The sequence below is a fragment of the Ornithorhynchus anatinus genome, chromosome 13 (genome assembly GCF_004115215.2).
Source record: "Ornithorhynchus anatinus isolate Pmale09 chromosome 13, mOrnAna1.pri.v4, whole genome shotgun sequence".
Lineage (NCBI taxonomy): Eukaryota > Metazoa > Chordata > Mammalia > Monotremata > Ornithorhynchidae > Ornithorhynchus > Ornithorhynchus anatinus.
Genome location: NC_041740.1, coordinates 4,996,209 through 5,019,647, shown reverse-complemented (window position 1 = coordinate 5,019,647; position 23,439 = coordinate 4,996,209). Strand labels below are relative to the sequence as shown.

The following is a 23,439-nucleotide window of genomic DNA, read 5'->3' as shown; positions in this document are numbered from 1 at the left end:
CTGTTCTCTAGGCCATGCACCTTCTTGACTGAACTAGATGATTAGCTGTACTGGCTAGTAAGCAGTAAAAGGGACTCACAAAGACAAGGCAGAGACAGAATATTATTCCAAACCAGGCTACTGCTCACTCACTATTATATAACATTTGACCCGGCCCATATCACGGAGTTGAACACTTCTTTGAGTAAAAAGATCTTTCCTGAAGCAAAGTCTTTGCTTTAAGTAAACTGTTTCTCTCTTTTAAGAGGAAACTATCCAAGTAGAGCAAAGGGATTAATTTACTTCGAGGTACATATCAACTACTGTTTGAATTTTTACACATAACTGATCATCAGATGTAATGCAGAAATTGTTTTTTTTTAAAAAAAACAAAACAAAAAAACCCCAGCAGAACTGTTGATGGAACTAGAGATGACAGGTACTCTAAAGAGACTATATTTAAGCAATACTCAGATGTTTATACTTCATTACTTTTCACTGACATGACAGGTTCCATGTGGTTTCTTCCTCCTCTACAAGCCTCCAATAACCAAATGAAGATGAGAACATCTGAATCAGCAGGCTACTGAATGGGAATTGAAAAAAATTCTGCTTCTACCAGACAATTCCAGTAGACCGCAAAGGAGCTTTTGCCTTTATTGATCTTCTCCTGGTCACTGACAATCTTGGTATTCTGAAACTGACCAAAGCTATTTGACAATTATACATTTATCGGGATGGAGGAACCCTCTGCTGGCTACCTCATGCTTTCTGGAATTGAGGACAGCTTGGTAAATAATCAAAATGAAATCTGAGATGAACATGGAAGCGGAAGTCCCTCCTTTCCTTATACTGTACTCTCCCAAGCACTTAGTACAGTGCTCTGCACACAGTAAGGGCTCAGTAAATATCATTGATTGATTCACCAACAGTGACCCATCCCTGAGCAGGTGACGTCTGTAGAGTCTGAAACACTACAGAACTGGGAGAGTTAATCCTTCTCAACAATGAGAATCAAACTGTTCGCCAATCAATACACATTTTGCTGATTTAGGCGAGTTCCTTCTAAGTACTTTATGAAGGCACTTTCAATATATCCTGGAATTATACTGTCCCGAATATTCACAATTGGGTCTTTTTTTCTGACTGAATGCTGACAAAGGTGTGGTGAAATTTGTAAATTGTGTGAAATCCCAGGACTAAACACATGTTTTCACGGGGCATTTTGAAAATCCACATCAATGGGAAAGAAGCCTCTGCAATATTGAGGCATTAATACAACAATCCAAGCTTGATTACGTTTTTACTAAGATTAAAACTCATTTCCTTTAAACACAGTGGAACGATGTTCTAAAATTAGTTATAGGCCAACCTTCTTCAATAACAATAATATGGGATTCAGCTAGGGAAGGCACCGAAGGGATGGGGAGAGCCATTAAGTATCATTAGGTTCTATTCAAGTCAACTACTCAGATTCTGACCTTCCTAAAGAAAGGCCCATCAGAAATAGGCATTTAAAAAGAGAGTCCCTAACCACATTAAATGAAAATAAACTGGTGACAGCTGAATTAAAGGCAAATTACATTACTGAAGAGAATAAATGAACTTCTAATTTCATGGAACAAAGTTAAATGCTGGCAGAACTAGATTAAAAAAAATGTAGGCATTTTTCTTTTTTCCCTAGGCTATTAAAGTCCTCTTGAACAAATGTACAAAGTAGGTAAATACAATTCTTCCTTTTATTAAGGCTCTTCTTTGGCATTTCTCCTACAACTTCATAATTCCATAGGTTAACCTTAGGATAATGTCTCCTATACAGTTATTGAAAGCAAAATAATAGAAGCTTGAGGCTTTCAACATACCACAGGCAGCATGACCTAGTGGCTAGAACACTGGTCGGGGAGTCAGAAGGACCTGGGTCCTAATCCTGGTTCTCTTATTTTTCTGCTCTGTGACCCTGGGCAAGTCACTTCTCTGGGCCTCAGTTACCTCATATGTACAGTGGGAATTAAGACTGGGAGCCCATGTGGGACATAGGCTGTGTCCAAACTCATTATCTTGAATCTACCCCAGCGATTAGAAAAATGCCTTGGCACAGTATAGTCTCTTAACACATACCATTAAAAAAAAAATTCAGAACTCGTTATTGGAGCTCAGACCTATAGCTCTTACAATTTAGATACTAATTAACGGGTCCCTATATAAACAAGAGTTGAGGGGATGGGCTCAGGGGAAGATTAAGTTGAAGATATAAAATGTTCGGCTTTTAAAATTACGGACGTGTGCTCCCAATCAACTCCAGATAATAACTGTGTTCTGACAACTTAACGATAAATCAACTACTAAGTTGCGAATTCACTTTTGACAAGTAATATACTACAACTAAGCTTTAAGCAACTGGCAAAGCTACTCTGCTGCGGATGTAAGTGAAGGTAATGGAGTCAAAAACTGCACACTAATTGCTTCAGCTGGAGCTTATTATCTGTCTAATTTCAGGTCCAATAGCCGCTAAAAAGTGCTATAAACTACTCATCGGAGCAACAATGTAGCATGATATAAAGTCTATCTTTAATTTCAGTTGAAGCTTTCCTTTACAGAGCCAAACCAATAAGTAGCCAAGTACCTTACGGCAAAACGAAATAGACGCAAACTGTAGTCATTTCTCTGTTTCCAGTTTGAGTCACATTAAATATCTCTTTTACTCTGGCATCAATGCTAATTTCATTAACAAATTTAGCATAGTTTTCTTGAAAAACCAGCACCTCATCTATCTCCTCTTCTTCTCATCCCCTAAAGCCACCTCACAAACAGACACCTCTCACGAAACCTCTCTCAAGACCTCGCTACTCATTCGATCTTCCTGCTGTCGATGCCTATGATTCTACCTGCCACTTGCTCATAGACCGGTTTTTATTTGATGCCTCGCCAATGCCGACGCTCGCCTGAGCATGTGGATCAATCGCATCAGTTCAAACCTATTTATCCACATATCCGATTCACCTTTCAAAACCAAGCGGAAATGCCAGCCCCTAATCCACTCAGTCCCCATAGAACGAGGAAGGATGAGTGAAAGTTTTCGTTTCGATAACTCTGCTGTGTTTAAGGGATACATTACTCCTCCTTCCAAATGCGGTCTCTTCTTTCCTTGGAATTCATATTTACCACATGGCTTCCTAAACTGGCACCCGTGGGGGCCAAATGGAAAAATACCTCCAATGCAAGATACAACGTACCCCAGTTCCCATTAGGAATATTTACCAGCACTGTTCATATTTGCCAAAGGGTCGTGTTTGTGGATGCTCTCTTACCTGGGAAAGCTAAAAGGGGTGAGATTCCAATGGTGCCTTGCTCCACGGGACAGAAGCTCCAGGACTGTGAAGAAACTCCTCTGGGGTGAAGCTCCTTTCCTCCTCTGAAACCTGTCCCCTTTTCCTCCCCTGAGCCATTCTCCTTCTCAAGCAACTGGGTGCAAGGTAGTAGGCAAGGTGGGGCTGGGATTAATCAACAACCTGGCCAGCTCTCTTTCCTCGTGCTCTTCCTGAAGCCTCTTTGGCACCCGCCCTCCCATCCTGTCTGTGATTGACAGGTTTCCTTCCACACCCCAAGCCTCTGCCACCTTTTCTCTCTTTACGCCTTTCTGTCCTTTCTCTAACTGCTTTTGTTTACTCTTTTGAGTGGCTCTTAACTAATAACACTTTGACCGAGTCAAAGCAATAGTTTAGCAGGGGGAGGAAGGGAAGGCTAGGAGAGGAAGGGTATACATTGGAGTTGCCCAGAGATTAATCTGGCAACCCCCGATTAGACTGTAAACCCCGATTAGACTGTAAACCCATCAAAGGGCAGGGACTGTCTCTGTTACCGATTTGTACATTCCAAGCGCTTAGTACAGTGCTCTGCACATAGTAAGCGCTCAATAAATACTATTGAATGAACTCCCTTCCTCAAGGACTTTTTTTCTTGGACAGCCAGAAAATCCTGAAGAAGTTTGGAAAATTTTTCCTGAACCTGCTAATCTTGGCTCTCATCACTCAAAGGATATTATTAACTCATTTCGCTCTTTCCCTGACCCTCTCCTGTAGTTGGCAATTTTGGGGTCTCAGTCACCTCTTTTCTCAGTCCCGTAAATGTCCCCTAAGTCCTTGCTCTTCAAACCTGGCCCAGAGAGGCTTGTGGGTGGGATTTCCTATCTGTCCCCTCTTAACTGACTGCGGTTAAAGAACAACCCAGGTTTTGAAGCTTATCTATTGAAGTGTTGCTTTTTTTGTTTTGTTTCCGAAAGCATAATATTGTGCCCCATCTGGCTCATTGCACCTCTTCAAACCTGGCCTCCTATCTACCAGTAAACACAGCTGGCATCCCTCTCCCTCTCCTTGTGCTTTACCTACAGATCTGTCATTTCTTCGCTGCTCCTGAGTCTTTCCTTTTTCAATTTTATCTTCAAAAAATTCTTCCTTCTTTTCTTTACCCTTCCAAAGCCTATCTTAATTCTAGGAATTTAAAAGGCCATCGAGAAAAATTAGATTTTTTTTCCCATTCATAAATAAGAAGCACGACTAAGATGTACAATGGCTGCAGTCACTGTACAGTTCTGAACATGACTCTGATTTATAACAAGTTTCCATGTTGTAACATTGCAAAAGCAGCATTGCAATAAAAAGTAAACTTATTTATCCATTTATCCATTTAGATCCATCTGACATCCCCTTTCCAACAGAGCCTGGTTCCTCATCTGATTTGACAAGAGAGTCCGCTCAAGGTGGTTTTAAAATTCTACAAATTGCATAACTCACTGCAGCTCATCCACTTAACGGGTCACATATACCCTTAAGTAAGCTCAGGTCCACTCCTTTGCCTTCACAAGGAATGCTGAGTGCCTGCCCAAATCCATAATCCAAATCCAGACCTTTTAAAATGCTTCCAATGATTCTTTCGTCTGTTTCCCCATTTTTGTGCCATACTATGCCAGCTCCTTTTCATATTTCCTCCACTTCCATAGACCCAGCATTGAGAAGCCTGAAATCCACATTAAAGAACCACTAGTTCCAGCGGACACCCCTAGTTTTCTGCTGTTTTGGGTGGTGCAAAGCAGTTTCCTTGCATTTCAGACAGGAAAACTAAATCTCCTGAAACATATATCAGAAACTATTAAGGGAATAAAATATAAATGGCCTCTGTGAATTCCATTACCAAGCCTTTATTACTTCCAGAATATGTATTTTAAAAAAGTCAGTCATACAGGGCACTCACACTCTGGAGTCCTAAATATAGCTTTCCAAAACAGAGGTGTAACAGAAGCCCCTAACTCAGGCTAACGTCGACTACTTAACGCAATCTCCCAGATTGCGTGGAATGGGGTGCAAACACGGATGGATTTAATGGTTCACCCTGGATTTAAGGCAACCTCATAAAATCTGAGGTTTGGGGAATGGAAAGATACATGGGTAAGGAACGTGCCCGCTAGCTCTGTGTATTGCCCTTGCCCAAGTGCTCTGGGCAAAAGTAAAGTGCATGAGCAGACAATGTTACCTCGGCAATGACTTGACCAGGCATGTTCGTTAGCAAGGCCTATTGATAAGAGCCGGGGGCTGGACATTGGGAGATTTCTAGCCCCAGCTTGACCACTTGCTGTGTGACCTTTAGCAAGTCACTTCACTTATCTGTGCCTTCTTTCCTCATCCAAAAAAATGGGGGTAAAATACTGGTTCTCCTTCCCTCTTAGACTGTGAGCCCCGGGGGGGGGGACAGGGATTGGGTCTGATTTGATTATCTTGTATCCGCCCGAGTGCTTAGCACAGTGATAGGTACATAGTAAGTACTTAATAAAAACCATCACTATTTCACTCACGGCTGCTTCGATATGACGATCCTCATCCACTCACACACAAACATGCACACCACACACAAACACATACACACAAGACCCAGCCACCCTCGTGCCTGTAAATCCTTATACTCATCCTCACAACCCTGCACACTTGCTCATTCTCTCACTTCCTCTCTCAGGTCAGGATTGGAGCCTCACACTCTTAGTGCTTTCACCTGGCCTCCAAGGCCCGACCACTGGAGGCAGGCAGCTTCACTCCCTGACACCTCAAACGCAGCTTCTGGCAACTCTCGGACATTTCACAGCCCCTTCATTTCAAAGAGAGATCTTTTTGGAGAGTAGAAGCAGTAGAGCAGGGGCAATATGAAAATTACAGGGCCCTCTGCAAAGGGAGGACAAAAAAGCCAGAGCCATCAAACCCCCCAGAATGTCAGAAAGCTTATCTTTTTCAGGGTTAGGAAGTTTGTTGATGTCTCATGAAACCCTTTCTTGCAACTCCTTTGACTTTGAATCTAAACATCCTTTTTCTTTGTTTCTGCTAAAAATAATAAAAAAATGGTTACTTCAGGGCACAACTCTCTCCCATATTCCACAGAGCTGCAAAACACTGAGTCCATCAATAAACTCTGCATTTCTGAGTAGACATGCTTTTCCAACTCTGGTAGAGCATGAGAGGGACCACGTCCAACCTGGTTAGCCTGTATTTACCCCAGCGTTTAGATATGCCGACCTGGCACATAGTAAGGCTGAACAAATACCACAACTATTATTATCATTATTGAGCTATGAAATGCAAAGTCCAAGCATTAAACTGTGCCATGTAAAAATGTGGTGTCAGTCATTATCCTTGCGGACCTGATGAGTTAAATGCACTAATTGAAACAGAAAGATAATCTTATCTTTCCAGAAAAGATTTACAACCTCTCAAGCCCCAAATTCTCCTCTGCAGTCGCACATTTTCTTATGCCTTCCCAACATCTCTACCCTGATGTCCTGTCGACACTTCAGAGTTAGCATATCCAAAACACAAATCCACATTTTCCCACCCAACTCTGTCCTCCCCCACTATCCCATCATTTTTAAACAAGACTACAATCCTCCCTGTCTCACAAGCCCATAATAATGATGATGATGGTATTTGCTAAGTGCTTATTATGTGCCAAGCACTGTTCTAAGTGCTGAGGGAGATACAAGGTTATCAGGTTGTCCTAGATGGGGCTCACAATCTGAATCCCCATTTTACAGATGAGGTAACTGAGGCACAGAGAAGTTGTGACTTGCCCAAAGTCACACAGCTGACTAATGGCAGAGCCAGATTAAGTCTGGCATTATCCTTGACATCTTTCTCATTAAATCTAGGTATTCAATCTATCCCCAAATTCTGTTGGTTCTACCTTCACAACAACACTAAAATCCATCCTATTCTCTTCCTCCAAACTGATACTATGCTTATCCAAGCCCTCATCATAGCCCGCCTTGACTACTAAATCAGCCTTCTCACTGATCTCCCTACCTTCTGTCTCTCTTCTCTCTAGTCCATATTTCATTCTGCTGCTCAGATTATTTTTCTAAAACCACATTCAGTCCATGTTTCCCCATGCCTCAAAAACTTCCAATGGCTGTCCATCCACCTCCTTATCAACAGAAACTGCTTTTTTCATCAACTCTGAGACGTTTAATCAGCAAGCTCCTTCCTACCTTATCTCATTGATTTTCTACTACAACCCAACCAAGGCACTTTGATCCTCTAACACCACCCTATTCACTGTGCCTCAATCTCGTTTATCTTGCCACCGGCCCCTTTTCCACCTCCTCCCTCTGATCTGGAACTTCCTCCTCCTTTCCATCTGACAACCCACCACTCTTTCCACTTCAAAACCTTACTAAAATCACATCTCTCCAAGAAACCTCCTCTGACTAGGCCCTCATTTCCTTGCCTTCCCTTCTGTGTCACCTATGCATTTGGATCTATACTCGCACTTATGTACATATCCTTATACTCTCCCATTTCCCATTTTTGGGGTTTTTTTTTATTATTATTTCTGGCTCCTCCTTTAGACCGCAAGCTCCTTGTGAACAGGGATCATGTCTACCTACTCTATTTTATTATACTCTTGTAAGTGCTCAGTACAGTGTATGGCACACAATAAAGCACTCAATAATACCATGATTGATTGATTAATAGAACAGCATATACCAAGCAAAGAAGGTGTTCCACTGAACTCTCAGAGCTCTCTTGATTCTTCAGGACTTCCTGCCAAATTGTATTTTTCATTACTTTCTTCTACAGAGTATCTAGTTCCCATTTGTCTCTCCGTGATCCCTCATGGAGGGATGCTTATTTCATACCCAAACATATTACTGTCAAATACGAATATGGCTCATTACCATAAAAAGTAATAATGATACAATTCCTGATGAGCCAAAAACAGGCTGATTATTCATTACTGTAAGTGATTAGCAACCCAATATTTTCCCACAAAACTGGGAGTAGGGGAAATGCCTATGAAGGTTAATGGGACCTAACCAAGCTTCCCTTTAGATTGAAAGCTCCTTGTGGGCAGGGGACAAGTTTACCAACTTGGTTATACTATACTCTCCCAAGCACTTTTGCTCAGTGTACTGCACACAGTATGCACTCAAAAAATACCATCGATTGATTGATATGTTCCAGACATTGTCTCCCTTCAGGATATTCACTGGCCTCCGAGTTTTCTCTCTTGTGCCAACTCTATTGTGCCAAGCTGCCTGGCTCACTTCCCTGGTCGCAGCCCTGTCATTTTACAGCTTCAAGAATGATTTCCACATTGAGGTTCAGAGATATTTTCCTCCTCTGCTCTCTCCTCTCTTTTCCACCTTTTCCTTATAGTCTTTTATTTCTTCTATCCTCTCTTGCCCCCCTGCACTGCCCTCCCCGAGTTTCTTAGCTAGACATCCCTACCAATTCTGGCAATTAGAGAAATAATTGAGGCTATTGATCGTAAACACCTCGGCAACTATGACTTGGATATTATTCGCCTGATATTGAGAGACTCATCTATAAACCACCGGACTTCAATGATACAAATTGACTAATATCTAACCTAAACCTTCCTTTGTTTAATTCTACCTCATAAACACTATTAACTGGAGCTATTCCATATGGGAGAAATAAAAAGAGGAGATTCAGTAAGTCTTCAAGTACAAGTGAAGCTTATTCAGAGCTTGATGGAATCTCCCTGCTGGGAGTTGTGGAAACTCAGTACCTGGAAACCTGAACTAAGAGCAAGGTGCCGGATGGACTGTCACTGAGACCCTTTCATCTCTCCAAGATGATTAATGTGGGCAAAAACCTCACAGACTTTTTTTTTGTGGTATTTGTTAAGTGCTTACAATATGCCAGGCACCGCACTGAGCGCTGGGGTAGATTTAACCTAATCAGTTTGGACACAGTCCTTGCCCTACATGGGGCTCACAGTCTTAATCCCCATTTTTCAGATGAGGTAACTGAGACCCAGAGCAGTGAAGTGACTTGCCCAAGGTCACACAGCAGACAAGTGACAGAGTCAGGATTAGAATCCGGGTCCTTCTGACTCCCAGATCTGTGCAGTATGCTGAACTTCCATCTGCCGTCTCACCCACTGTGCTCTGTGCCCTACTGGGAATGGGCCGGGCAAGGATATGATAGTGCAAGTGGCTCCAATCAAGCCACTGGCACGATAATCATTTGCTCCTCCCAAGTTCTCCCTCTGGACCAAGGCTCAATTGTCATTCCTGATGGACTAGCTCTTCTTCCTCTCCAAGGGGCTCAGAACCAAATAGGCTTTTGCTCCAGCAAGCAGGAATTGGGTGACGAAAGAACGAGTGACTAAGAGAGGCTGCGGGATTTCTATCTCTGGAGGCTTTAAAAATAGAATCCATTTCCATCTCCCTGGATGGGTTTAGGTGTGGTCCTGTTAGGACACAGGAGCGAGAATTAACTGTCACCTCGAGTTTCCTTCCACCCCTCAGCCCTATAATGTACAAGGCCTTCTGGGAAAAAGAAGAAAAACAATAACTTCATTTCGCTCCGTGTCACTCTCCCGTACTTTCAGTCGCTTCTCCAATTACTCAGAGGCGTTTCCCCCACCCCGCCCCCAACCCAATTGAAACCATGCTCAGCATATGCCATGACAAATTTATTCCCACCACAGTGTGTTACAGCTCTTTCTGTGAGATGCAAAGCCGGAGTATGCCATGGTACGCTGGAAGCATGAAATATTCATCTTTCCATCCTCACTTACCCTAGATAACATGGCTTATCTCTGCCTTTCCATTCCATAGCATTTGAAATTGGAACAATATCAATTTAAAAACAAATGTGCTTTTATTGTTTTAATCTGTAATTGGGATCTCTTGGCCCTGAATCCTCAGCTACTTCAGTTCCCTAAGGAGAACACATTTTAAATTTACGCACCAAATTATCCTCAGCCTCCTCCAAAACTCTTCAATCTGTGCACAGAACAAGACCCCAAACTGCCCATCACCGAGTCGCCTGTTTCTGGTAAGAATAACATTCAGAATATTGTGATCAGTTTGGCTCATCCCTTCCTTCAACATGACACAGAGTTTCCTAAAATCAGAATTCACCTTTCTTAATCCTCTACCTGCAAATGAGATCAGGAATCTCAGTGGGAGGTAGTGGAAAGAGCACAGGCCTGGGATTCAGAGGACTTGGGTTCTAATCCCAGCTCCGCCACTTGTCTGCTGTACGACCTTAGGCGAGTCATTTAACTTCTTTGGGCCTCAGTTCCCTCATCTGTAAAATGGGGATTAAGATTGGGAGCCCCATGTGGGACAAGGACTGTGTCCAACTCAATTTTCTTGTATCTATCCAGCTCTTAGAACAGTGCTGGAGCATAGTTAGTGCTTAACAAATGCCACAATTATTATTGTTAGGTAGCATGCATACCAGGTGGTCATTTAGGCTGTCTATTCAACACTCAGATTGTCCCTTATCACATCAATGGAGGATGGCCCTTGAATGGGTAAGAACACACCTGACTTTCCACATGATTTGATTTTTAAAAGTTATAAAATGGCAAACTGTAGATTATTAGAGCATTAAGATGCAAGGCATGCATTTTATGCCTGTTGTTTTCCTCATCTATTTGGTATAAACTTCAGCCTATTAAACCCGCCCCTACCAACCGCCCCCATGTCTCCCCATCATCTTCCGGTGACAGGCTAAGCTTGAGTTTTTCTCTCCAATCACATCTTAACTAGTGTGCCCTGCTGTCTGCTTGCAACCAACTGAACAAATAATAATTACAGCAGAACCGAAATGAGGATAAATAAGATGCTGCATTGAACTCAAATCCTTGTAGAGTAATTCATCACTCTATATGGAGATGAGATGCCACGGCTTTTCACTTGTAGCGCGTTGGAGGAGGTTTAACGATTAGCGCAACCTTGCAAGCAAGTACACTTGGCCAGCCCACACATTTGGTTCTTCATTGACCGCCTGTCTCTTTGGAGGTGGCCAGGATGGTAAATCAGCATCCTGATCTCTGTGCCGGAAAAGAAGCTAATTTCAGAGCCAGGCAGGACAGGCAAGCAGAGGGTCCATTGGACCTGGCATTTTAAACCAAAAAGAAGGAATCAACTCTTCAAACAGTTTGGGAAAATGAATTAAGCAAGGGAGGGAGCGGAAGTGTTCAGAAAAATGGGTTTCCTTCATGTCATAACTGGACCCTGGGGACAGGTTTGGGTTTTAGGTGGGCCACATTGGCGGCCCTTTCTTCCGCAGTCTTATGTGAGGGGAAGATGCTTTGCCTTTCAAACCTTCCCTTTCCATCTTCTCCTCCTCCCTGGAGCAATCACTGACTGCTTTTCGACTTTGCTTCACATTATAAGAATCCCAATATTCATCAGCCACACTGATACTTCAATGCCTCAGGATCAAGGAAATGTCACCATGAGGAGGCAGAAAAGAAACATTCACAATCTCATGTGACAGCGGCAGCTGGTTCTAAACGAATCTACTCTCCCTTCCCCAGCCTTAGCAGAATCTGTGCCTTCAGTTATTTGCAGTTAAGTGTCCGGGAATCTGAACTGTTTCAGGCAGGGGTGAAGATTCAAGAAGAAAAGGGCAAACATCTACCAGCCAATGATTCGATAGCTTTATTTTTTTCCAATTAACAGCTTCCTCTCTGCTCATTTTGGGAGGCAAGCAGTCCTCTGTAACAAATGGTTTTCCAACCCAGAAAATGATATTTTTCCCAGTTGGAGAGCTTGTACTTTTTACGGTATTTGTTAAGTGCTTACTATGTGCCAGGCACTGTGCTAAGCACTGGGGTAGATACAAGCTAATCAGGTTGGATACAAACCAAATCCCACATGGGACTCAGAGCCTTAATCCCCATTTTACAGATGAGGTAACTGAGGCACAGGGAGTTAAGTGACTTGCCCAAGGTCACACAACAGACAAGTGGCAGGATCCAGGTCCTTCTGACTCCCAGGCCTGTGCTCTATCCACTAGACAATGCTGCTACCTAACTGCACGTACTTAATTGCTCCTTTCTACTCTCCTGCTACTTACCTGGGTGAGGCTCATGTTTAATTGTAGTGAGGCACATGCTCTTTCACAATTAGGAACTATGCATATGGGCAAGAATCTACTTTAAACTAGGCACAAACCATAAATTTGAAACATGTATTTGAAACTTAATGACAGAGGGAGATATAAAAAGGACAGCAAGTCAGTCAGAGGTTGGCAATTTAGGTTGGCTACGCCACTTCATTGAATAAACAGGCTACAGAACTCCTTTTATAACACAATAGAGGTTTACTCATTTTGAGCCCTCGCTAACATTAACACTTTGGCTACCTTCTTCCTTTTCTCTTTTCAATTAACCCTTCTTAGTCCCCACTATATCTCAGATATTTCAGATCTCCCTAACACTGAGTTTTTCATTTCTTCACAAAGTGTCTTAATACTAATTTTTTTCCAATTCTCTGGAAATAATAAAAATGGATGTTCTGGGTGGTTGGGGAGGAGAAGAAGAAGGGAGAAAGAGGATTCAAGATTTGATAGGAAAATGTTTTCACATTAAATTCAGTTTCAAAGTTCTTTTTTTACTTTTCAGAACAGCTAAGAGCTTTGGTAGATCAAGACCTAAGGTACCTTATTCCTGCATCCAACTCCTACCCATCTATGGGTACCCCTCCCCAATAACCTGTATCCCCAAAGTACAGAAGGACAAATCATACGAAATAATCCCAAGAGACTGAAAAATCAAGGGAAAACCACTTCATGCAGCTAATAGATTGGGAGAGGGCAAAGTATTTTATTGTCTCCCAAGATCTATTTTAATGATGTTCCTAACTAGTCAGTGATTAAAGATATGAACTCCTGCAGTCTCTTAAGGAGGAGATGGTAATTTACAAATAATATGAGAAATATATTCCACTGCTCTATTTTATTTCCCGGGAGGCGTTACAGTTTGGTATCTGCTGGAGGTGATGGTGATATTAAACTGCTGTCCTCCCATACTGGAGCATCATTGCAGTCCTTAGTGGCAACTCAGCAATCACAGTAAGACTTCACCTATGTCACCACTTCTTATCTGTAAAAGTCACTTCACCTTAATCATGAATTTCTACCTTTTCCTACAGAGAAAGTTTTCTTTCCCTCCTCTCTGTTCCTAATGAATGATACTAATTACACAGTACATTTTAAGAGTTCTTTATAAAGGAGAGAAAAAACAGGAGAACCTTATAGGGACATCCTGAGTGAGACCTTTTAACCTGTGCAGGGATGCCAAATCAGACTTCCTTTGCCAGACCGTTTCGATGGATGGGGGTACGCCAAGATCCACCTAACCCTATTTAAAAGTAGTTGAAAACCTCCAAAACTCACGGATGCTAAGCCAGATTGTTCTGAGGAGATGGGCCCTGGCCCAGGGATCTTAACCCATCAAGTTTACAACACTAGCAGCTCAGCCTTGCCTAAGCATTATTGATAAAGCAAAGCAAGCTGTTAAAAATCGAAAACAATAGAGGCAAAGACCAGACCGGCTACCCCCAGTAACTCCTTTTCCGGCTAGCTGTGAGGCTCAGGTGCCAAGTCAGATCCACACTCACATAGCATCATTTAGGAATATATATCCCTTGCACCCTTAATTCTCACGCACACACATACTCCCAAGCACAAACCGACATTCCAACATTCCCAAAGCCCCGTTACCTGCTCCTGTTGTTGCACAGTTTTCCCTGAAGCATTTTGGTCCTTGGTGGTCGTCATGATCACCTATTCACGGTGTCCACCACCAGAGTGGCCACCGGGCTCTTCTGCGAGTTTAGAGGCACCAGAGCCAAGGCGGGGGTAATTTAGTCCATCACTTCTGAGCATTAATTCGGACCGATTCTTTTTTGGTGTGTGGAAGGGGTTGGGGATTTAAAAAAAAAAGAAAAAGAAAAGAAAAAGAAGAAGGCAAGCCCAAATCTAGATCTTCCAAATGCAGGGGCACTGAAAGAGGAAGATGCTGCTTGCCAGTGGGGCTTCTCCAATTAGCAACAGCCTCTGCAATCGCCACAGAAACAATGATAACTGCTTGGCAACCAGCAAACTGGCAGCTCGGAGCACGAAGACAAGCCGGGTGATATGGTCCTGCTCCCCCCACCCCTCCAGTCCCCCCCTCCCCGCCTCCCTCCTTCTCCAGTTCCTGCAAAAGGCGCATGCTCCAGGCGGCGGGGCGGCCTCCGTGGGGCCGGGGGCGGGGAGGAGGGGAGATGGGGAGAGATGGGGAGAAGGACCGGGTGATGGGAAGGAAGGAGGGGAGATGGGGAGGAGGAGAGGAGAGCAGATGGAGAGGAGGGAAAATGGGGAGGAGGGAGGGGAGATGGAAAGGAAGGAGGAGTTGGGGAGGAAGGGAGATGGAGGAGGAGGGGAGATGGGGAGATAGGAAGGTGGGGAGGAGGGGGATAAGGAAGAGGGAAGATGGAGAGGAGGGGAGATGGGAAGAAGAGAGGGGAGATGGAGAGAAGGAGAGATGGGGAAGTGGGGAGGGGGGATAGGGAAGAGGGGAGATGGAGAGGAGGGGAGATGGGGAGGAGGAAGGGGAACGGAGAGGGGGAGGTGAGGAACAGGGGGAATAGGGAAATGGGGGAGATGAGAGGAGAGGGGGATAGGGAAGTGGGGAAATGGAAAGGAGGGGAGATGGGGAGAAGGGGAAATGGGGAGGAGGAAGGGGAGATGGGGAGGAGGGAGAGGAGATGGGGGGGAGGGGAGATGTGAAGGAGGGAGGGGAGATGTGGAATAGAGGAGGGGTCCTCGACCCTCCTGCATCTCTTCCAGGGCTGTCAGGGAGAGGACAGGGACCGGGCTGGGCGGGCAGGTGCGGGCCAGTGGGGGCCCGTGGGCTTCAGGGAAAGAATAGGATCGGGGGTGACTGTGTCAATATGAGTGAGAGACAGAGAGAGAGAGAGAGAGACAATGCATCGTTTATTAGACTGTTTCTCCTTCCCAACTGGTCGCGTTCCCCGGGCAGGAGGATGATATTAATAATAATGATAATAATAATAACGATGGTATTTAACTGCTTTCTATGTTCCCCTGGCAGGATAATAATAATAATATTAATGGTATTTTTAAGCACTTTCTATGTTCCCCTTGGCAGGGATAATAATAATAATTAATATGACAATGATGGTAATTAAGTGCTTACTATGTGCCAAGCACTATTCTAAGCACTGGGGTAGATACAAGGTCATCCCATGTGGGGCTCACAGTCTTAATCCCCCTTTTAAACATGAGGTAACTGAGGCACAGAGAAGTTAAATGACTTGCCTAAAGTCACACAGCTGACAAGTGGCAGAGCCTGGATTAGAACCAAGACCTCTGACTTCCAAGTCCATGCTCTTTCCACTAAGCCACGCTGTTTCTAATAATGGTATTTGTTAAGAGCCTTCTATGTGCTAGCCTCTGTGCTAAGCGCTGGAGTACATACAAGATAATGGGATTGGGACACAGTCCCCATCCCACATGGGACTCACAGTTTTCATCCTCATTTTACAGGTGAGGGAACTGAGTTCCGGAGAAGTGAAGTGACTTGCCCAGGGTCACACAGCAGACAAATGGTGGAGCCAGGACTAGAACCAATGGGGCTTCTTACTCCCAGGCCCGGGTCTGTCCACTAGGCCATGTTGCTTCTCTCGGATTGCACCCAAGGACAGAGGGAGACAAGAGTTGGAAATAATTATAATAATAATATTAATTATGGCATTTGTTAAGTGCTTACTATGTGCCAGCCTCTGTGCTAAGGGCTGGGGTGGATGCAAGCAAATTGGGTTGGACATAGTCCCTGTCCCATATGGGGCTCACAGTCTCGAACCCCATTTTACAGATGAGGAAAGTGAGGCACAGAGAAGTGAAGTGACTGGCCAGGTGACTCGGCAGACAAGTTCCAGAGCAGGGATAAGCAGCGTGGCCTAGTGGAAAGAACACAGGCCTGGGAGTCAGAAGGACATGGGTTCTAATCCCAACTCCACCACATGTTTGTGTGACCTTGGGCAAGTCACTTAACTTCTCTGGGCCTCAGTTACCTCATCTGTGAAATAGGGATTATGAGTGTAAGCCCATGTGGGACAGGGACTGTGTCCAGTCTGCTAAACTTGTATCAATCCAGCACTTAGAACAGTGCTTGGCACAAAGTAAGCAATTAACAAGTACTATAATTATTATTCCCCACCCCACCAAGACTGTGAGACCACTGTGGGCAGGGATTGTCTTCTTTTATTGCTGTACTGTACTTTCCAAACACTTAGTACAGTGCTCTGAATACAGTAAGCGCTCAATAAATACGATTTAATGAATGAATAAATGAACCCATGACCTTCTGACTCCAAGGCCTGTGCCCTATCCACTATGCCATGAAAACAAAAAAAACCTAGGGACATGGGATTGTATTTTAGGACTGTCCCCCCCCACCCCCCAAGAAGCCCACCTCCTGGCTGGACCCACTCTCATTTGCCCGCCTCGAACCCCTCCTCATGCTGTCCCCAAGCCCTGGAACGTCACACTTATATTCATATCAATTGTATTTATTAAGCACTTACTGCGTGCAGAGCATTGTACTGAAGCTTCGGAGAGTACAAAACAACAATAAACAGACACACTCCCTGCCCAATCCCAGGAGGACTTATCCTGCCCACCATCGAGGGCTTCCTGAAATCCCAAACAAGCTTCCCAAAAGTCCAGCCACATAGGATCACAAAGTTATGGAACAAAGTCAGTCTCCTAACAGTGAAGCAATGCACATCTCAACGTCGCTGAACCAGGGTGGGATATGTTGAGAAGGATGAACGATAGCAGGACATTATAGGGACAAACTGAAAATGGAAATCCAAAACAAGGAGGCCAGAGAAATGTTTTAAAGACATAGTAAAATAAAGCTTCAGTCAGTGCTGCAATCCCAGCAAACTAGGAGTCAGTGCGGAGGAGAAACGAGCATGGCATACTATCAAAAAAGTAGTTCTTCTGAGCAAAACCTTCGGAAAATATTAAAGTCAAGAAGGCTGAACGCAAAACAGAGCAGAGAGCTGCCAAGCATCAAAGATAGTCACAAAATCTCACCGAGACTTTGGGGCCCGCACTGGTCTTTTCAGTTGTGCACGCAACCCAAAAGTGAATTTCACCATATAAGAAATTGCCTAAATATCCTGACCCTTATCAATCCCTCAGCTGCCCTCTTATGCTTATATTTTTATTTATGCCAGTCTTCAGTATTCAAGTAGTCAATGGAACATCAGTCAGTCAGATTTATCGAGCGCTTATTGTGGACTAAGTGCTTGAGAGACTACAATACAACAGAGTGGGTAACATGTTCAATTTTATTCGGATTCCACTGCTTGAGAATTCTTCTGTGCATTCCCTATTAGTCTGTAAGCTCCCTCTGGGCAGGGAACATGCACTGTGCTTCTGTTCTACTTCTACTATACTTTATATAGCTAATATATATATATACACATATAATATATATATATACACACACTTCTACTATAGGGGAAGCAGCGTGGCTCAGTGGAAAGAGCCTAGGCTTCGGAGTCAGAGGTCATGGTTCGACTCCCGGCTCTGCCACTTGTCAGCTGACTGTGGGCAAGTCACTTCACTTCTCTGTGCCTCAGTTTCCTCATCTGTAAAATGGGGATTAACTGTGAGCCTCACGTGGGACAACCTGATTACCTGTATCTACCCCAGTGCTTAGAACAGTGCTCTGCACATAGTAAGCGCTTAACAAATACCAACATTATTATTATTATTATTCCCAAGTGCCTTAGTACAGTGAACGCATTCAGATGGTGCTCAATAATACCATTACTACTACGGCCTACTACTATTACTACTACTATTGTTACTGCAATGACTAAAATATAGTGGGGCAAGTATGCAGATCCCAGGAGAGGAAGGGGCCAGCTATAAGGCCAGCTATAAATGCAGACAGACAGAGCAGGGACCCGGTGGCATCCCTATGGGAAAAAATGTCTTCTGGAAACATTACCCTTAAATAAAGTCTTTTCAGAACCCATTTCATTACACTACGCATCCATTTCTTTGTGAACAGAGGAGCGGGGAGAGGATGGAGCATGGCAGACCATAGATAAAGCACTTTCACAGAGGAACTCACCCTGCTCAGCTGCCCAAAAGCAACTGGAGAATCTCTGGCAACTCCAGGGAAAGTTTGGCTCCCGAGATCCCAAGTTTGCTCCACAAAGTCATGAGGAACTCTATCAGCATTGGAGGGGGCTTGTCCCCATCACCTGAGTATACCAAGCTCCGGACTGCATCCTGTTTTGTTCAATCTATTGGACGCAGATGCTCTCGAGGCAGCGTGGCCTAGAAGAAAGCGCACGGGCCTAGGATTCCGAGGACCTGGGTCCTAATCCCGGCTCTGTCAATTGCTTGCTGTGTGACCTAGGGCAAGTCACTTTAACTTCTCTTTGCCCCAGTACTCTTGTTCTCCCTCCAACTTAGACTGTGAGCCCCATTTGGGACAGGGACTATGTCCAACCTGATTAGCTTATAACTACACCAGGGCTTAGAATCGTGTTTAACGCATAGTAGGTGCTTAACAAATACCATAAACCCCCCAAAATGATAAGCAATCTGGAAGCTGCTGTAAAAAATCAGTTCTCACCGTTTACGAATCTCAACTCAACAAGATGACGGCATCATCATCAGTAGTCTTTGAATCATCCATCCATATGGCAGCTCTTTTACGCCGGTGACTGGAAGCGTGTACACAAAGACACACACACACACACACATACACACACACCAAGACAAGCATATGACTACAAATTGCTTCTCAGAATCAGTGAAGCATTTTGGGTAGACAATTAGCCTGAAGAAGATCGAGGTGGTGAATCAACTTCACCCGGCCAAACTCTTCCCACAACCAAGGAACAATGGCAGCCACCCAAGGTTGATTGAGGTCACTGACTTTTGTTACTGAATGAATGCAAGGGTGGACAAGGAAGTTGAAAACCTAATCAATAAGGTTGGGTATCCTGTGGGTGCCTCGAAGATGGAGTGTAGCATCAGCATGGCATTGAGATCGAGCCACCACAAAAGACGTCCAGGTGTCCAACATAATAGTGATAATTCTGGTACTTATTAAGTGCTTTCTATGTGCCAAGCACTGTCTAAGTGCTGGGTAGATACAAGTTAATTCAGTTTGGGCACAGTTCCTGTCCCATGTGGGGCTCACACTCTCAATCCCATTTTACAGATGAAGTACCTGAAGCCCAGAGAAGTCTATGTCTTGTCCAAGGTCACACAACAGACATGCGGCAGAGCTGGGACTGACCGTGAGATCTGGACCCACCATTGAACCCCATATGACTTCTAGCAGCAATTCCCCAATTGCCACCTTCGGTGCGATGGTTTAACACTGCCACCTGCTGACCTCATTTGCTCTGAGCCAATCCATACCTGAACCCATTTTGGACACTGACTGCTCAACCCGTAGGTCAGATTGGGTCAGGGGCAGGTAGGCTGGTCCTTACCTCTCTAACCTGGCCTAGCAACAGGGACTTGCCTAAGAAATAGCTCAGAGGAAAAGACCTGCAGCCTTAACACCCACAGAGGTGATCATGCTCAAAAGCAGCTTTCAGGGAAACCTTTGCAGAGCTGAGAGCATATCCACAGAGGGACTGTTCCTGCCACAGGACTGGGAAGACAGACTTCAAGAGAGAAGGGACAAAGACTTCGGAAAGGACAACTACGGAGCTATTTTACTGATGTGTTCCGCTATCCAAGGTGACTGTCCACCAGGCAGCTAAAAATGCAGCGTGCAGTTCCCAGGACCAAGTGAAAGGAGCCTGATGCTTAACTGAGTCATGTCTGCAGGGCATCACGCCCAAGTGGTTGCAGTCTCCGGTTCCACTTTAATGCCCTTCAGATGGCTGGGGGTGTGCAGTGCTTGGAACAGCACAGACACCTCTCCACAGATGGGCATGATACCTGGGAACAGAGGGGTCCGGACATGTGTGAGCAGAGAGGCAGGGGAATCTGTGCTTAGGGGACTCAAGAGGGGCACTTAGGAGGGAGGCCAGCACACCACCTAGGCAGGCTTGCATCACGGAAAGTTCTCCATCTTCACCTCCCTTCTCCATTCTGGGAATACACTTGCCCAGATGCCATTAGAAATGGATGGCAAAACCACGCTCACCCCCTGAATGAACAGTGCTCTGTAAAATACAATAACCACATGTTTTTTTTTTCTCTCCATGCTCCCTCTTAAGGATGTGGTTTTATCCTTCCACTCCACCAGCTGTGCCCACCTGCTAGGTGCCGTTGCATGGACACAGCCAATTTGGGTTTTTGTGGGTACTTGAGACTGAATCCACATGCAGTTTGAAGCAGTGTATCACCTAAGCAACTGGGCTGGTTCTACATACACTTCCCTCTGTGACGGGCAGCATGTCTCCTGAGCAGACGAATGGAATTAGTTAAGTTGTCTATAGGAGTTCAAGTGCAGAGGACAAACAGAAGCCTTCTCTGGGCGCCCATGGTGTGGACGGAGCGGTTGGTGGAAAACGGAGCTGATAGATCTGAAATGCCACATTTAGTAGCAGCAGTAGTAGTAATAATGGCATTATTAAGTGCCCCTGGAGTGCAATGCACTATGCTAAGCGTTTGGGACAGTACAAAAGAAGCAAAGGACATGTTTGCCTGCCCACAAGAAGCTTACAATCTGATGGGGGGAGACTCTCCAGAAACAGTATAACTTACAGATAGAGTCAATCAGAATAAATAAGTGAATATACATCCATTAAACAGAGAAGTAGCGTGCCCTAGTGGATAGAGCACTGAGAGGCAGAAGGAACTGGGTTCGAATCCTAGCTTTTTCACTTGTCTCCTGTGTGACCTTGGGCAAGTCACTTTACTTCTCTATGCCTCGGTTACCTCATCTATAAAATGGAGATTAAGACTATGAGCCCCATGTAGGACGGGGCTGTGTCCGACCCGATTACCTTATCTCTACTCCTGTGATTAGAACAGTGCTTGGCAACATAATCAAGAACTTAACAAATATCATACTTATTATTATTATACACATACATGCACAAGTGACAAGATGATATGAAGCACGTGAAAGGGCTAGAGATGTGGGTTGCAGGAAGTGTCATGCAGAGTGACAACCTGGCTAGATCTCTGACCACAGGAGGGCAATTTCCGACCCCATTCAAACCCTGGTGAGAGAGTGCAATGGGTCAAAGATGCAGGCTCTTCACAGGCTTTCAACCATAATCTGGAAAAGCAACAACTGGAGCAGTCATTTTGGCAACTGACTTGGGATGGGGAATTATCTTGCTCAAAATGAATGGATGCTGGTCTAAATGGCGCCTGGGAAAAATGACCTTTCGTCTTACCTCTCCCCCTATCTCGGCATGGACACACAGAGGCTGGAAGGGGGTGGGGGTTGGAAGGGGTTTATTTTTGCCCAAACTGCAGCCAAAGGTATTCCTTTGCTCATTTCAGTTACACTAGTAGCTCTACTTGGCTTCAGGGAAGCAGGTGCAGGGGAAGAAGACACACTCTTCAGGTCAACAAGAGCCACTGGGGGAAAATTCTTCGGCGAATTCTTGAGGATGAGCCTCTCCCTGGAGAGCTGTCAGGAAGAGACCGAGTTTCTTTCTCTGCCGGACACAGATGAAGCCTTGGTGGGCCTCAGCCCTGAAAAGCCAGACTCCGCGAGCCATGGATAGTTTGGTGTGGGATGGGCAGATCACTTAGTTTCCCGGAGAAGAGGTCTCAGAATGATATTCCCTCTGCTTTGTGGGAGGGGAAGCCAGTGGGTGCCAGATGAAGTTGGGTTTTCCTAAGGGAACTGGACCACCATTGCCCCTCAGCAATACACCTCAGACTAGACTGTGAACCTGTTCAGTACAGTGCCTGGCATATAGTAAGCATTTTACAAATACCATAATAATAATAATTATTATTATGAGTTGTCCTCCACCCCACAATCACCCAAACACTGCACCCTACTTGCTTTAGAATGAGATGTTCTTTTGCCTCTCTAGCCAGAATCCTCTGGGGACATCCCTGCAAAAAGTAGGTGGAGGAAAGCACCTGACAGAGCCAGTTTTGTTTTTCCTTCCCTTTATTCAAAGCTTTCATTTGTTCCAGACCCTAACAGCTCTATTTTTGTTCTAAAGAGTTTAGGTTTTGTATATTTAATTGCAGCTCCCGGGCACTGTTCTGTCCTTTTGTTTTCCACACAAGAACAAAGTAATTCCACAGAGTATTACTATAATTACTGCAAATGGAGAGACAGGGTAACTCTGGGGCTGAGCACAGGGCAGGAGTCATCATCATCATCATATTCAGGAGAGGGTGGGATGAATTACAATGTCAGCCCTGCCTCTGATTTGCTTTCCCAGAGATGGGGGCAAAGCAGTTACCATCTCCTTCTCTCTCATCTGCCAAGAGGAAACCATCCCCGGCTGGGATGGAGATTAAGACTCTTTCTGTTCCTTCCCATCTTCCTCTCCCCATCACCCGCTGTCCTCATCTACTCCCAGTCAAATAACCTGGAGCTCCATTTTCAAAATTCCTAAAATCCCACCTCCTTCAGGAGGCTTTCTCGGATTAATTCACCACACCCCAGTCACGGCAGCCCTAGCATTTACGTATGTCACTCCCAAAGGGTCACTCTTAAGTCTTCTAGGTGCAGTGGTGGCCTACCATTTTCCCGGTGACTTCCCAGAGGACTAAGTCGAGGCATTTTCCATATTCTTGGGAGACCCATTTGCAAAAGCAAACTCGATACAATTTTCAATCAGCTTAGCAGTCACACACCTCTTCATTCCTCCTTAGGGAAATAAGTATTTATAGTAATTACCTAACTACCACCTCCCACACTACTTGTCATTTTATTCTCAGTCGTACAGTAGAAAGAAACCTGATGAACATTTTCCACAATCAAAGGCGTCCTGGATCATTTTATGTGGCATTTTCAGGGACCTCGTGAGTTTTAGGGAATATATTTTGAAGTGATGGGCATAAAAGGTAAATTCCAAAATCCAGTATTCCTGGTAAGCTGCTGAAACTATTAGTAGGACTAGCTAAATACAGAGTTATCCTGGCTTTGTCTTGAGAGATCCTTTAC

At 44.6% G+C, this 23,439-nt stretch overlaps 1 protein-coding gene across 5 annotated transcripts in view; it reads right to left on the bottom strand.

The window, feature by feature from the left end:
- DPP6 (dipeptidyl peptidase like 6) overlaps window positions 1-23,439 on the bottom strand; it is a 618,762-nt gene that overhangs the window by 261,626 nt on the left and 333,697 nt on the right. The window contains exon 1 of one of the 5 annotated variants that reach the window (XM_029077437.2): window positions 14,010-14,431. The exons of the other annotated variants lie outside the window; for them this stretch is intronic. Within the exon in view, the coding sequence (XP_028933270.1) occupies window positions 14,010-14,066 (57 nt within the window). The 5' untranslated portion in view covers window positions 14,067-14,431. Of the gene's footprint in view, window positions 1-14,009; window positions 14,432-23,439 lie in introns of those variants that run through there. 5 annotated transcript variants of the gene reach the window in all.